Raw genomic sequence first — 12,145 nt, forward strand, 5'->3', positions numbered from 1 at the left:
TGATTCTCAGCCACTTATTCATGATCATCCTTTAGCTGTGGATCATAGAGTTAATCTTTTAAGATACTTAAGAGATCTTAACATTTTTCAACTGACTTAATTTCTGTAACTTTTACAGAATTAAAGATCTCCATGTTTTACTGACCATTCAGAACCTCCAATCATCTTAGTCACATGGCCATCTTCTCTGTGTCTCCTGTGAATTTAAATCTTTCCCTCCTCATCAGGACACTTGTCACTGGATTTGGGGCCCAACCTACTCCAGTTTGACTTCATCTTGACTACATCTGCAAAGGCCCTATTTACAAATAAGGTCACATTCACGGGGGGGGGGGGGGGGGGGGCGGGAATAGGACTTCAGTATATCTCTCTGGGGGCACAATTCAACCCACAACAAGTTCCTGCCACTATGAGACAATATCAAAGGTAGAAAGTATAATGAAAATGTATCCTTCACAAATGAAGTTTGTGCCTCCCACCAATTTTCCAACTCTCTAGATTTTACCCTCTAGAGAAAAAATGCCAGCCAGTATTAGGAGTACAGATTATAGGTATGTATAAGAAAAGTTTATTAGTCAATACAAAGGTTGACATTTATTGAGCTTTTACTTTGTGTCAGGTCCTTTGCTAAGTGCTAGGGATACAAAAAGGAAAAGGGCACCAATCCCTGCTTTAGTGGAGCACATTCTCATAGCCTGGACTGCTTCCATGGCTTTGGTCACAGGAATAGCCCTGTATTAAAAAAGCGAGCAAACCAGTTATCCTCATCACATTTATTAAGTAAAAGAACTTAGAGACATTCATTAAATACAGTTTGGTTATATACTTCCCATTTCAACAAAACCTACAATAGTTGAGGAAATGACTGCTGAAGAAGAGGTAACTTTTTCTGAAGTTAATTACTTATATAACTTTGGAACACTAGGGGAAAGCAAAATGGAGAGCAAATCAGATGGAAAAAAAGGGTAAGGTTCCTGCCAGCTGTCTTGAGTTTTTGCTTCACCTATCCTTACCCCTCACCAAGTAGGAACTAGAGATTGTTCTGTTTGGGTGCCCTGAGGTGTGAACAGGTACTTAACACCAACACTTTGAGTTGCCATTTTATTTTATTTTTGAGACAGGGTGTTACTGTCTGTCTCCCTGGCTACAGTGCAGTGGCATCATCGTTGCTCACTGCAACCTCAAACTCCTGGGCTCAATCCCAGTCCCAGCTTCCTAAGTAGCTGGGACTACAGCTTTTTTTTTTTTTTTTTTTTGTAGAGATAGGGTCTCGGGGTCTCGCTCTTGCTCAAACTGGTCTTGAATTCCTGGCCTCAAGTGCTCCTCCTGCCCTAGCCTCCCAAAGTGCTAGGATTGCAGGTGTGAGCTACCGTGCCCCACCACTTGCCATTTTAGATCTCTATTCCAACCACTCTGGACATGCTTTATACAATTATAGGCTTGTTCTAGAATTAGGAAAGATAATTTATTGCCAGAGTCTAAATACCTCATTTTTATAAGTGAAATTAATGCTATAAAATGTGACTTGATCATGGCCATCCAACTGTGATAGTACTGTAAGCTCCATGAGAATAGTGACCCTATCTGGTTTCCGTGACCTTCGTATTCTCAGAGACTAGTATATGCCTAGTAGGTAGTGAGTGCTCAGTAAATGTGTGTTGCATGAATGGTACAATTTGAATGAGTCTGAAATACACCTCTTAAAAATACTTTTTCTGCTGCCATAATGATTTCAAAATTTTAAAGTTTTAAGAATCTCAATAAAAAATGTTAGGTTAGTCTAACAAATGTTCAGACATCATCATTTACCCCTGTGCTGTTAAATCTTAATTATTTAAAAGAGACTAGTTGGTGCCCCAGATTATTCAATATTCTTGGCTTCTGCTCACAATATTGTTCTGATCTTTACACTTCTTGCAAATTAGGTGGAGGGAGAGGAGCTAAACCACAGATCTTGCTGCTTGTTCACCCAGTAATCCTTTTACAATAGCTGTTATTTGGCCCCAGCTGTTGTGCTAAATTTAGGATTTTGGATTATCTGTAACTGTTCTGTCTCCCATTGCCAAGGTTAATTGAGAAGTGACTGTAGAACAAGTAAAATTTCAGTTCATTTTTTTTTTAAAAACCACACAATACAGTATTCAACAATATCAAAGTCAAAAGCACTTGGAATTAACATTTGTAGCCATTTTATAGATTAAAGAACTGTTGCCATTTGTCAGAAGTTTCATAGTCATGATGTTAGAACATTTCAGTGAAAACAAAATGTTTCCTCTTGAATGTTCTGCCCTGTTCTGATTAGATACAATCCTGGAGTTAATGCAGTTGTGCATCTTATTTTAATGTACATATCCAAACATATAGAAAATACTTTTTTCATAATATTTCACAATACATTTTTAATAAAAATTTTATGAGGCCAAAAAATGTAATTGCCAATCTTGTACTTTACAAAACTTTTCTGATGAGAAAGTAATACATACTCATTGTAAAACTTTGGAAACAACAGCAGAGTACAAAGAATAAAGTAAAAAGTCTTTTGACTTGTCCTAGTACTTTCCTGTTGTGATTCTTGTATGCAAAATTATTTCTAAAAAAATACTTTTTCTTATGAAACCATAGGGCCTTGCAAATTTCATACCTCTTCTGGCATCCACTTGGGCTGGTACCCCATATATATTAATACTTAGTCCATAAACTGAGTAGCTAATAGATGCACTTGTTAGGATTGCTTTTTTTTTTTTTTTTAACTACAGCAGATTCTTGTCATCTGTTTGTGTTTAAGTGATGACAACATCACAACACGAAATGTCATCATGTCACATTGTTATAGCACAACAACAAAATTACAGCTCCCCAACAATAACATGTTGTCAAAAGTGTCCTCCCGCCCATGAGTCAGTGTTTCAGAAGTTATAAAAGTTATTTTTAGCACAGCGAGTGCCTTGGAAGCTTGGGTTCCGAATTCTACTAAAATCCCTAGGATTGGGGAAAAAATCTAGGATGAGGAGGGCTTCCAGTCCTTAAACTCCCACTCCCTAACGCGTATGGCTGCCCACCCTCCTGTCCCGGCCACAGGAAACCCGCCAAGCGCTGCAATCCACTTGGGGCTCGGTCACAAGTGTGCGCCAGCATCCCGTGTGGAGGAGGAGACTATAATTATCCCCCAAGTCTGGGGCAGGCCCTCGGATGACATCTGCCCAGTTACCCTGTGTTCTAACAGCGCAGCTCCGAGTCTGGGTCTTAGCCGCGCGCCTCGGGCAGTCGCGAGCGAGCAGACGCAGCGCCGGGCGCCTCTCGGACCCCCAGAGCCCGCCGGCCCCGCCCAGCCAGCGTCCCCGGGGTCCTCGCGCCCGCGGACACCTGCACCCAAAACCCAGCCCCGAACTAGCGCCCCGGGTAGCGCGGCGGCGTTGCCATAACAACCCGGCGCCCGGGCCACGCAGGCTGCCGGGGAGGAAGTGACGAGCGGTGGGTTGGCTGTTGTTGGGACACGTGACCCGGGCAGTGTTTTGACAGGGCAAACAGCAGAGAAAGAACTGGGCGAGCTAGGGGGACCCGGGAGCTGGGACGCCAGAGCTAGAGACAGCGGGCGGGCGAGGAGCTGGCAGAGGCGCGGGGCAAGCGAGCCGGCCGGGGCGACGGGCGGGCGGAGCCCGGGGGCCGCGGGGCTCGGGTGCGAGTCGGGCAGGGCCAAGGGCTGAGCTCAGGGAGCGGAGCGAGGCGGGGGTGGATGGCCACAGGGGCGCCGGGGAGCCGCGTCGGGCTTGTCGTGTCGGGCCCCCATGGTCCCCTAACGCAGCCCCGGGGGCCGCTGCGCGCCACACTCCGCTCTCGCCGGCCCTGCGCCTCTCGGAGCCTCGGGTCTGAGGTGGGAGTGTGATGTGAGCAGCTGGGCGAGCGGCGGAGAGGAGTGCCAAGAGGAGGAGGGATTGGGACTGGAGAGGAGAGCGAGTTAGTCAGCAGAGGTCGGCCGAGGGAGCCGAGGAGCGGGCCAGCCCAGAGCGCCATGAAAACAACTCTCCGGAGGGGAGAGGGGCAGGCGCGGCGCTCGGCGCTGCGGGGCTGAAGGAAATCCGGGGCCGCGCGGGACGGAAGGGGCCCTCCGCGGGCGGGCTGCGCAGAGCAGGGGCGAGCCCCCAGCGGTAAACACCTTCCCCGGGGCGAACCTCGGGCCGGGCCCGCAGGACTCGGAGTTGGTAGGGTCGACCCGGGACAGCCCAAGAGAGTTCGTTTGGGGCTGGGGGCTGGGCACCAGGAGGTGACTGGGGTTTCTGTGTAAACTTGGCGGCGGCTGCCGCAGGAAGACTAGCTAGAGGCTAATTACACAGGTGAGGCCCAGCGGGGCGAGCGGAGTTCTTGGGAGGCTGGAAGAGTTTCCTGCGCACAGGCACCAGGTGGAAGAATTTCTATACCAGCCGTCGCGGAGTTGCCACTGTTGCTAGGGGCGTTTTGGGGTTTTTTTGGTTTTTTTTTTTTTTTTTTTTTTTTTTTTCGAAGGGGTCAGTTAGCTTGTGTTGCTTTGACTCTTTTTCTTCTTCTTGCCTGTATGTCCAGGTTATAAATAGATCTTGCTTTGGTTCAGAGATGCCGTGTCAGAGAAGGACACATTGGCCTGAAGAGCACAGAGGCAGGGAAGAGGGGTGCTCCGTCCGGAGGAGATTGGGGAGGCGGTTCAGAGAGAGTTTTGTTTTGATTTTTTCAGACCATCCAATAGTACTGTCACCGCACTTAGTGCAAAGCAGAGGCCTAACTTAACAGTTTTCTTGCAAGGTCCGGGTTTTAGAGCAGGACCGGATAAATTTTATTTTCATCTCTTTTAGCATTTTGAAAACGAAGAAGCAGACGTAGAATCAGCGACGAGCCTGTTGAAAGAACCCACACGTGTATTTCACAGCACTCTGGGTGGAAATTGGATGTGAAAATGAAGCCAGACCGAGGTAAATGATTTACTTAAGTAGGGCTTGGATTTTTTTTTTTTTTCCGCTCTTTTTCTATGCCTCATTTTAGAAGTGTTAACCTAATTCTACAGCAAGATCAACTATTTCTGTATCATATGTGATTATCTGTTTTTGTGACAGATTCCAGCTGGTGAAGTAGAGAAAGGCATATGGAAGAGAGGGTTAGACGTTCTTCAAAAGTGCTTGTAAGGCAGTAGTTTCAAGAGAGAAGCTAGTGTATCTCGAAATAGTCAAGAACTATTTGTATCTATTGCCACAATACATAGTATCATTTCAGAGTTGCAGTTACTTATTTTTAGGTAAAGTCAATCTAACTACAACTTTAAAGTTTGCAAGCTTTTTTATATTGACTGTGTAAACTTGATAAATTGAAAGTTAGTTTGAGTTGACTATTACTTTATTATTACTGCTTTGATTAGTTTATGTTTGTGCTTTGAGCAAAGTCAAAAAGTTTACAAACTACTCCAGTATTCAATATATCAGTATTGAACAGTATGGATAATTTGGATTATCAAATCCCCAGGGATAAATAAATGTCATTTCCTTTCTAAGCCTGTATTTTCAAGACTAATGAGAATAATGTATACACTGTACCTTTCAAGGACTTCAAAGAAATTGTTTATCAGTCTTCTGATTCATGGCAAGGACCAATTTTAGAATATTTGAGTATAGTATAGTGGCCAGTAGTGAGGATTTTTCAGTCAGATATGGGTTTGATTCCAAGGAATATTATATTATCGTATTTGATAGGAAGTTGGAGTAGATGAGAGTTCCATCCAAATCTGAGACTTTAGGATAGGTAATACTAATTTGTCCTGTAAACTAGATGCTTATTTTAAAGCATATGTGTATTAAACTGGTTGTTTTCCATATTTTCAAATTAATTAGAAGGACAAATTTTCTAGATAAAATATGGCTTTGGTAATAGTGTCTTGAAATGCACTAAAGGAGTGGAGAAAGCCATACTTTAGTGTTTTAAATTAGTTTTAGGTGTTTGGCTGTTACTTAAACTCAGGCAACAGCTATGTATGTACTAAGTATTAGCAAGTGTATTGCTACTGAGCAGGTTGCTTGTGTAGAAAGTGAAGTTTAGATTTTTTTCTCCCCTATAAAATATATTGAGTATTGATCAAGTTTAGATTTGTAGAGTATATCAGTGATTTAGGGAAAATGGCACCAAGATCAGTAATTGCATCTCAGAATAAACAAGCAAATAAAATGAAAGTCACTGTTCTGGATTGTTGTTAAAAGTTACTTTAAAGTCATAAGCAGTTTAAAAAACAGTGTTTGCACACTATCTTCTTTAGCCAAAACTAGTGCTAAACACAGTAAAATGTTTAGTTATATACTAATATAGATTACTAGGGAAAATAAATTTATTCATCAAGATTCCCCTTTAAAATTGTAGATTTCTTTAACATTCTCAGGTAAAAATGATGGGATTGCAGATGTCGTGTTGTGATTATATTCCATAATAACATGAGCTTTTAGATCCATGGCTTTTTTTTAAACCAGGACCCAAAGTAAGTAATATCTTTTACTTAGCAAACTAGTACAGAAACACTGAAACAAGCTTTTCACAAATATATTTACCCTTACTATGTTCAATGTAGCCTTGTCTCTCTGTTCTATTTTACTTTTTTAAAATTTTATTTATTTTTAATTTTTTTTTTTTTTTTAGAGATAGTCTTACTCTGTTGCCTGAGCTACAATGCAGTGGCATTATTATAGCTCACCACAACCTTAACCTCCTGAGGTCAAGTAAATCTCCTGGCTCAACCTCCCAAATAGCTGGGTCTGCAGGTGTGTGCCACTATGCCTGGCTAATTTATTTTTTATTTATTTATTTATTTATTTTTAGAAATGGGATCTTGCTATGTTGCCCAGGCTAATCTTGAACTCCTGGCCTCAAGTGATCCTCTTGCCTTGTCCTCCCAAAGTGTCAGGATTATAGGTGTGAGCTACCTCACCCAGCCCTATTTCACATTTTAAAAAATTGCTGCCACAACCCATTGAATTGATTTTTTTTTTTTTGGACTAGTTAATGGAGCATGATGACCTACAGTTTGAAAGGCACAGTTATGGGCAACACTTATTAAGAAAACAGTAATACTTCATTTCTTTTCTACATTGATGTCTAAGGAATTAGTGAATTCTCTGGATAATTGAAACTTAACTCTTTAACCATCAAAAAAGTTTTCAATTGTAATGATATATGGAGAGATTTCTGAAATATTAATGCTTTCCCATTAAAAAAAGAATGTACACTATGAGGATGATTTTAAGAATTGAACTCTTTCTGATGAATTAGTGGAGAAAACACAAAAATTCTTAGTAGCACTGTAACAAAAAAATAGAAGGAAAAAAGAACATACAGCATCAGTGTAATTTAACCTTCAGTTGATGATAAAGGGGCATTGTTTCAATTTTGTACTCTGTCATAATCTAGAAATGCCCTAAAGAGATTTTTTATTTTTTAAATGTGTTTATTTTCTAGATCTATAGCATTGGCAAGTTAACTTTTTTTTTTTCCCAGATCTGATTTTTATTTTGCCTTGCTGTCAATAGTCTTTGTTGTTAATATGCTTATGTTTGCCTCTCTTAATTTGCCTGCCTTTTGTTTCTTGGCTAGAAAACTAGATTACTATACTTAATGTTGAGTTCTCCATAAAGTGAGGGTAAATAGGAGAACTTCTCAGTATTCATTCAGAATGTGAGCAAAGTGTGGATTTTTTTCTCTTTTTTTCATTTTTATTTTTTTGTTGTTTATTTTCTCAAAGTGTAGATTTTAATGTAGACAGTAGATTAATGGGAGACAGCTGTGCTTCAGAGTGTTAAAGCTTCTAAATAAGTACAATAGAAGCTGCTTATCCTACATTATTGAGTGTGGTAGTTGGTTGGCTAATAGGAAAAGTTTAAGTGGGGAATCAGAAAAATAACTGCCTTAATTTTTTTTTTTTTTTTTTTTTAACCTGGTAGAATCATGGCCCTTTTGGGGAGTAAGATGGGGTCTGTATTTTTAGAGTTGAACATGATCTTTCTATATAAACCATACCAATAACATGCACCTAAGATTCCTAGCTTTGATTTTTTAAGTAGAATAAGACTTTGTAGAACAATCTGAGGTAGAGTCTTACATTTTTAATAATTTAAAAATAATTTTTAAACTTTCACACACAACATTATAGTTATCTTATATACACATAATTCAACAGGAATTTGTTTTGGGGAAAGGGAATTTATATTGTTCATCAAAATATGCTCTTTTCAAAGCATTCAACTTAGTTTTCATAGAAATAACTTCTTTTGTACTCATATTTCACTGGTTTATAATAATAAATAGTTATTATAATTAGAGTGGCATAAACAGGCTTAGGAAAAAACACCAGGTTCTTGTTGAATATATAATTCAACTAGTGGAAGTGGAAGTGGGCAAGGAATTAGAAAGTACCCTATTAGCCACTGGTGATCAGTATTAGCAGTGTCCATCAGTTTTTTGTTGGGAGTTTTTTTTTGTTTGTTTCTAAGTTAGAGATGGTCTTGCTATATTGTCCAGGCTGGAGCACAGTGGCTGTTCACAGGTGTGATCGTTGTGCACTATGGCCTCAAAATACTGGGCTCAAGTGATCCTTCTGACTATCTGGGACTACAGGTGCACCACTGCACCCATCTATCAGTTTATTTTTATGGAGAGCTTTGGTCAGTGCTGCTGGTTGATTAAGTGAAGGTCAGTTAGGAAAGTTTCTATTATAATTTGAGATAATTAAGATGTTATATAGCATGATGGCTACATTTCACTATAGTCAATAGTATTTTGCCATATTTTAAGGTAAAATTTTTTTAAAATTTTAAGCAGTTGTTATATAACATTACTTGGGTCATGCTGCCAAAGATGAGTCCTTGATGTTATCATTAGCACAGGCTTTGGAATTAGACACACGTTTATATACTTGTTTGCTGTCTCATCTTCATCACATTACTTAATCTCTACTCATTTTCCTTGTGTGTAAAATGGGAATAATTCCAACTTCTCAAAGTTGTTAGAATGAAATACAGCAGTGGTTGGCACATTGTAGATGTTAAATAAATGATAACTTTTATATTAGAACACCATAGATGCTTACATATTGGTCAGTTATAAGATATACTCAACAGAGGTTAGGAAATAATCAAATGTTGAATAACCTAACACTGTTTTATTTTGTATTCATAATGTTCAACCTGCCAAGGCTCAAGCAGATTTAATAGGTTTTTAATATATAGTGATTATCTGAGAAAATATAAATGCTACAAAAGGAAACTTGACATATATGTATAATTTATTTCTTTATATTGTCATTCAGTATTACAATTATAGCTTAACTTCTTTGTGTAGGGAGTGACATGGGTAGACCAAGCTTCAAATAATTAGATTTTTAAATGGTGTTAACTGCTGACTAGAGCTGGGCAGCTGAAGAGGTTAAACAATTTTATTCTGCCTTGGACTCAAGGGTGTACAAGTTTCAAGAGAAGTCTAAAGTGTGGTCCTAGTGTAGAAGTAATTAAAATATTTTAAGTTATGCTATAAATGTATGGGATTTCTAATTTTGTATTTTTAAATGATATCTGAGCTTATTAAAACTGTTATGATTAAAACCTATAAGTTTAATAAATCCTCAATAAACTAAATATACTGTTTTAAGTCGTATTTGGACACATGTTGTAGGCCGTTGAAGATCCTTAAGTAAAAACTGTTGGTGCAAAACCTGTTCCACAAACAAGACACCAAAGTTTTTTTTTTTTTTTTTTTTGAGGTTAAAACTGAGAGGAGTGCTATCTTAGTTTTTCCCCCATATTGATTATGTTACAAATTTAGGCATTAGCTTTAGTATTCCTGTGGTTTATGAACTTAACTACAGAATAATGCAACTCTCTTAACCTCAGACAATTCCTACCTGGGCAGCTTAAATAGGAGGAAAAAAGTGATAAGGACTAGAAAAAAGTAGCAGGGGAATTAGGTGCATTGCTTGCTTGCTAAGAATAGTTCATTGTTAGCTGATGTAAATCAAACAATAGAAATGACAGATGTTGGAGTAAAAGAAAAGAACTGTTGACTAGATTAAATAAAGCAGCCTTTTGCCAAATTCCCAGGTGAAGGTTGTGGTGATAGCATGAATAAGAGCAGCTAATAATTGTGTGTACCATATGCCAAACACTGTTGGAAGTACTTTACATATATAACTCATTTAATCCTCATGATTACTCAAAGAAGTAGATGCTATTGTCATCTACATTTTATGGATAAATGACACTGAGTCCCAGAAGTTTGGTAACTTACCCAGGGTTACATACATAGCTAATAAAAGGTAAGCCCAAGTGTGAATCAAGCTCAAGCATATGCTTTTAACCCCCTGACTGATAGCAGTACATGATGTTAAAATATAAGATATTGGGAACAAATTGGTTTAAAAATAGGATTGAGGAAAACTCAAAACAGGTATTTGGTAAGTATTATGATCTTGGAAAGCTACTTATCCTCTGTTTGCCTCGACTTCTTCATCTTTACAATGGGGGAAGTAATAGTACCTCGGCTTGGGGTTATTTTGAGGATTAAATAAATTAATGTACGTAATGTGCTTAAAATAGTGGCTGGCACTTTTTAAGCATTCAAATGTAAACTGCTGTTGTTAATTTTGGGCATTTTCTAAGAAGAAGCCAATGATTTAGTGAAAGCTGAGGACAAAAGAAAGGGGCTGATTCAGCTGCATGTTCTGTATACTCACTGTGATCTCAGATCAAAAGCTGGGCACTATCGGTCTTTTCTCCATTTACATTGATGAGTCTTGACACATCAGTAGTTGTCAAATAATCACTGGCTTGATACAGCTTCCAAGATTCAGATACTAAAGGGGTCGACACAGAGGTACCCTGTCTGTGTTTTTGCCTGTCATCTAGTGTGAAGGAAATGATTCAATGGACTGAACACTGTCATTTCTTTGAAGAATGAGACAAAAGATCATTGGAAGGCAGAATTGAGAGGCACATGTATATATAGGGAATGTGACTTAAAGATTGATTTCCTCTTCAAAAACTGAAGAAACCCATGAGGTCTGAGCATTCTGCATTGTGAACAAGTAGAGAAAAAAATTTAGTTGTTAGACAAAGAACATTTATATTTATTTATTCTTTTGCCCTTTTCAACTTTGCATCTAATTATGATAATGTTTTCCTCCCTTTTGAGGCTGGGGATTTTAAAAACTGGGAATATTAAACTTAGAATAACTTAATGCTGGCTTTCTTTTAATAATGAAAAAGTAAAATTGTAGTACCTAGAAACAGTACTTCTTTCTTAGTAGGTAAACCAAAGTGAACTTGTCAATAGTTCTGTGTTTGCTCAAATAGGTGAAGAATCAGAATAGTTCCTTTCTTATGCCATATTTATTAAACTGAAACAAGATGGACTGGGTAAAAATTTTAGTAGCTAATCAAAATATTAGACTAAGAGCCTATGCGTAAAACCCGAATTCTTAGCAATAATCTGAGTTGAGCTTTGTCATTTTTCTTTCTCTTCCCCTTGTTTACCATGCCCAGCCCTATTGGCTGCCTTGTAAGTTTTTTATTACCACTCAGGGTCTTGTGTGCGCTATTCTTTCTGCCTAAAAAGCCTTTCTCCCCAGTAATCACATTGATGTCCTTGTCATTCTGTTGCAGGCTTAAATGTCACTTTTCCGAGAAGTTTTCTCTGATACCCTATCTAAAGTGCGTAATGTTAACTGCTGTGATTATTTATTAAATTAGATGTCCTTTGTTATTCCGTGTCTCAGCAGCCTGTATTTCCTTCATCACATTTACCACATTTTGTAATTATTTATCCTTTTTCCTTCTTTTTTTCCTACAAATGGATTTTTTTTTTTTTTTTTTTAGAGGCAGGGTCTCACTCTGTCACCCAGGCTGGAGTGCAGTGGTATGATCCTAGCTCACTGCAATCTCGGACTCCTGGGCTCAAGTGATCCTCCTACCTCAGCCTCATGGGTAACAGGGATTATAGGCATTCACCATTACACTTGGCTAATGTTTATATTTTTTGTAGAGGTAGGATCTCATTGCGCCTGGCTGGTCTTGAACTCCTGGCTTTAAGCAATCCTCCTGCCTCGGCCTCCCAAAATGCTAGGATTACAGGCATAAGTCACTGTGCCCAGCCTGGA

The 12,145-nt window shown here is 39.1% G+C and overlaps 1 protein-coding gene and 1 non-coding gene across 14 annotated transcripts in view; both read left to right on the forward strand.

Annotated features, from left to right (window-relative positions):
- Positions 1–12,145, forward strand: part of ATOSA (atos homolog A) — a 126,455-nt gene that overhangs the window by 25,607 nt on the left and 88,703 nt on the right. For 4 of the 13 annotated variants that reach the window (XM_069483661.1, XM_069483692.1, XM_069483631.1 and 1 more), the window contains exon 2: positions 4,824–4,940. In XM_069483661.1, the coding sequence (XP_069339762.1) occupies positions 4,925–4,940 (16 nt within the window). In that variant the 5' untranslated portion in view covers positions 4,824–4,924. Of the gene's footprint in view, positions 1–3,506; positions 4,055–4,086; positions 4,332–4,501; positions 4,941–12,145 lie in introns of those variants that run through there. The other 9 variants (XM_069483650.1, XM_069483701.1, XR_011235095.1 and 6 more) reach the window with 8 other exon arrangements.
- Positions 7,229–7,300, forward strand: LOC138381131 (small nucleolar RNA SNORD26). Its single transcript, XR_011233062.1, has one exon. It is a non-coding gene; the product is annotated as a small nucleolar RNA SNORD26 (small nucleolar RNA).

Source organism: Eulemur rufifrons, chromosome 2 (genome assembly GCF_041146395.1).
Source record: "Eulemur rufifrons isolate Redbay chromosome 2, OSU_ERuf_1, whole genome shotgun sequence".
NCBI lineage: Eukaryota > Metazoa > Chordata > Mammalia > Primates > Lemuridae > Eulemur > Eulemur rufifrons.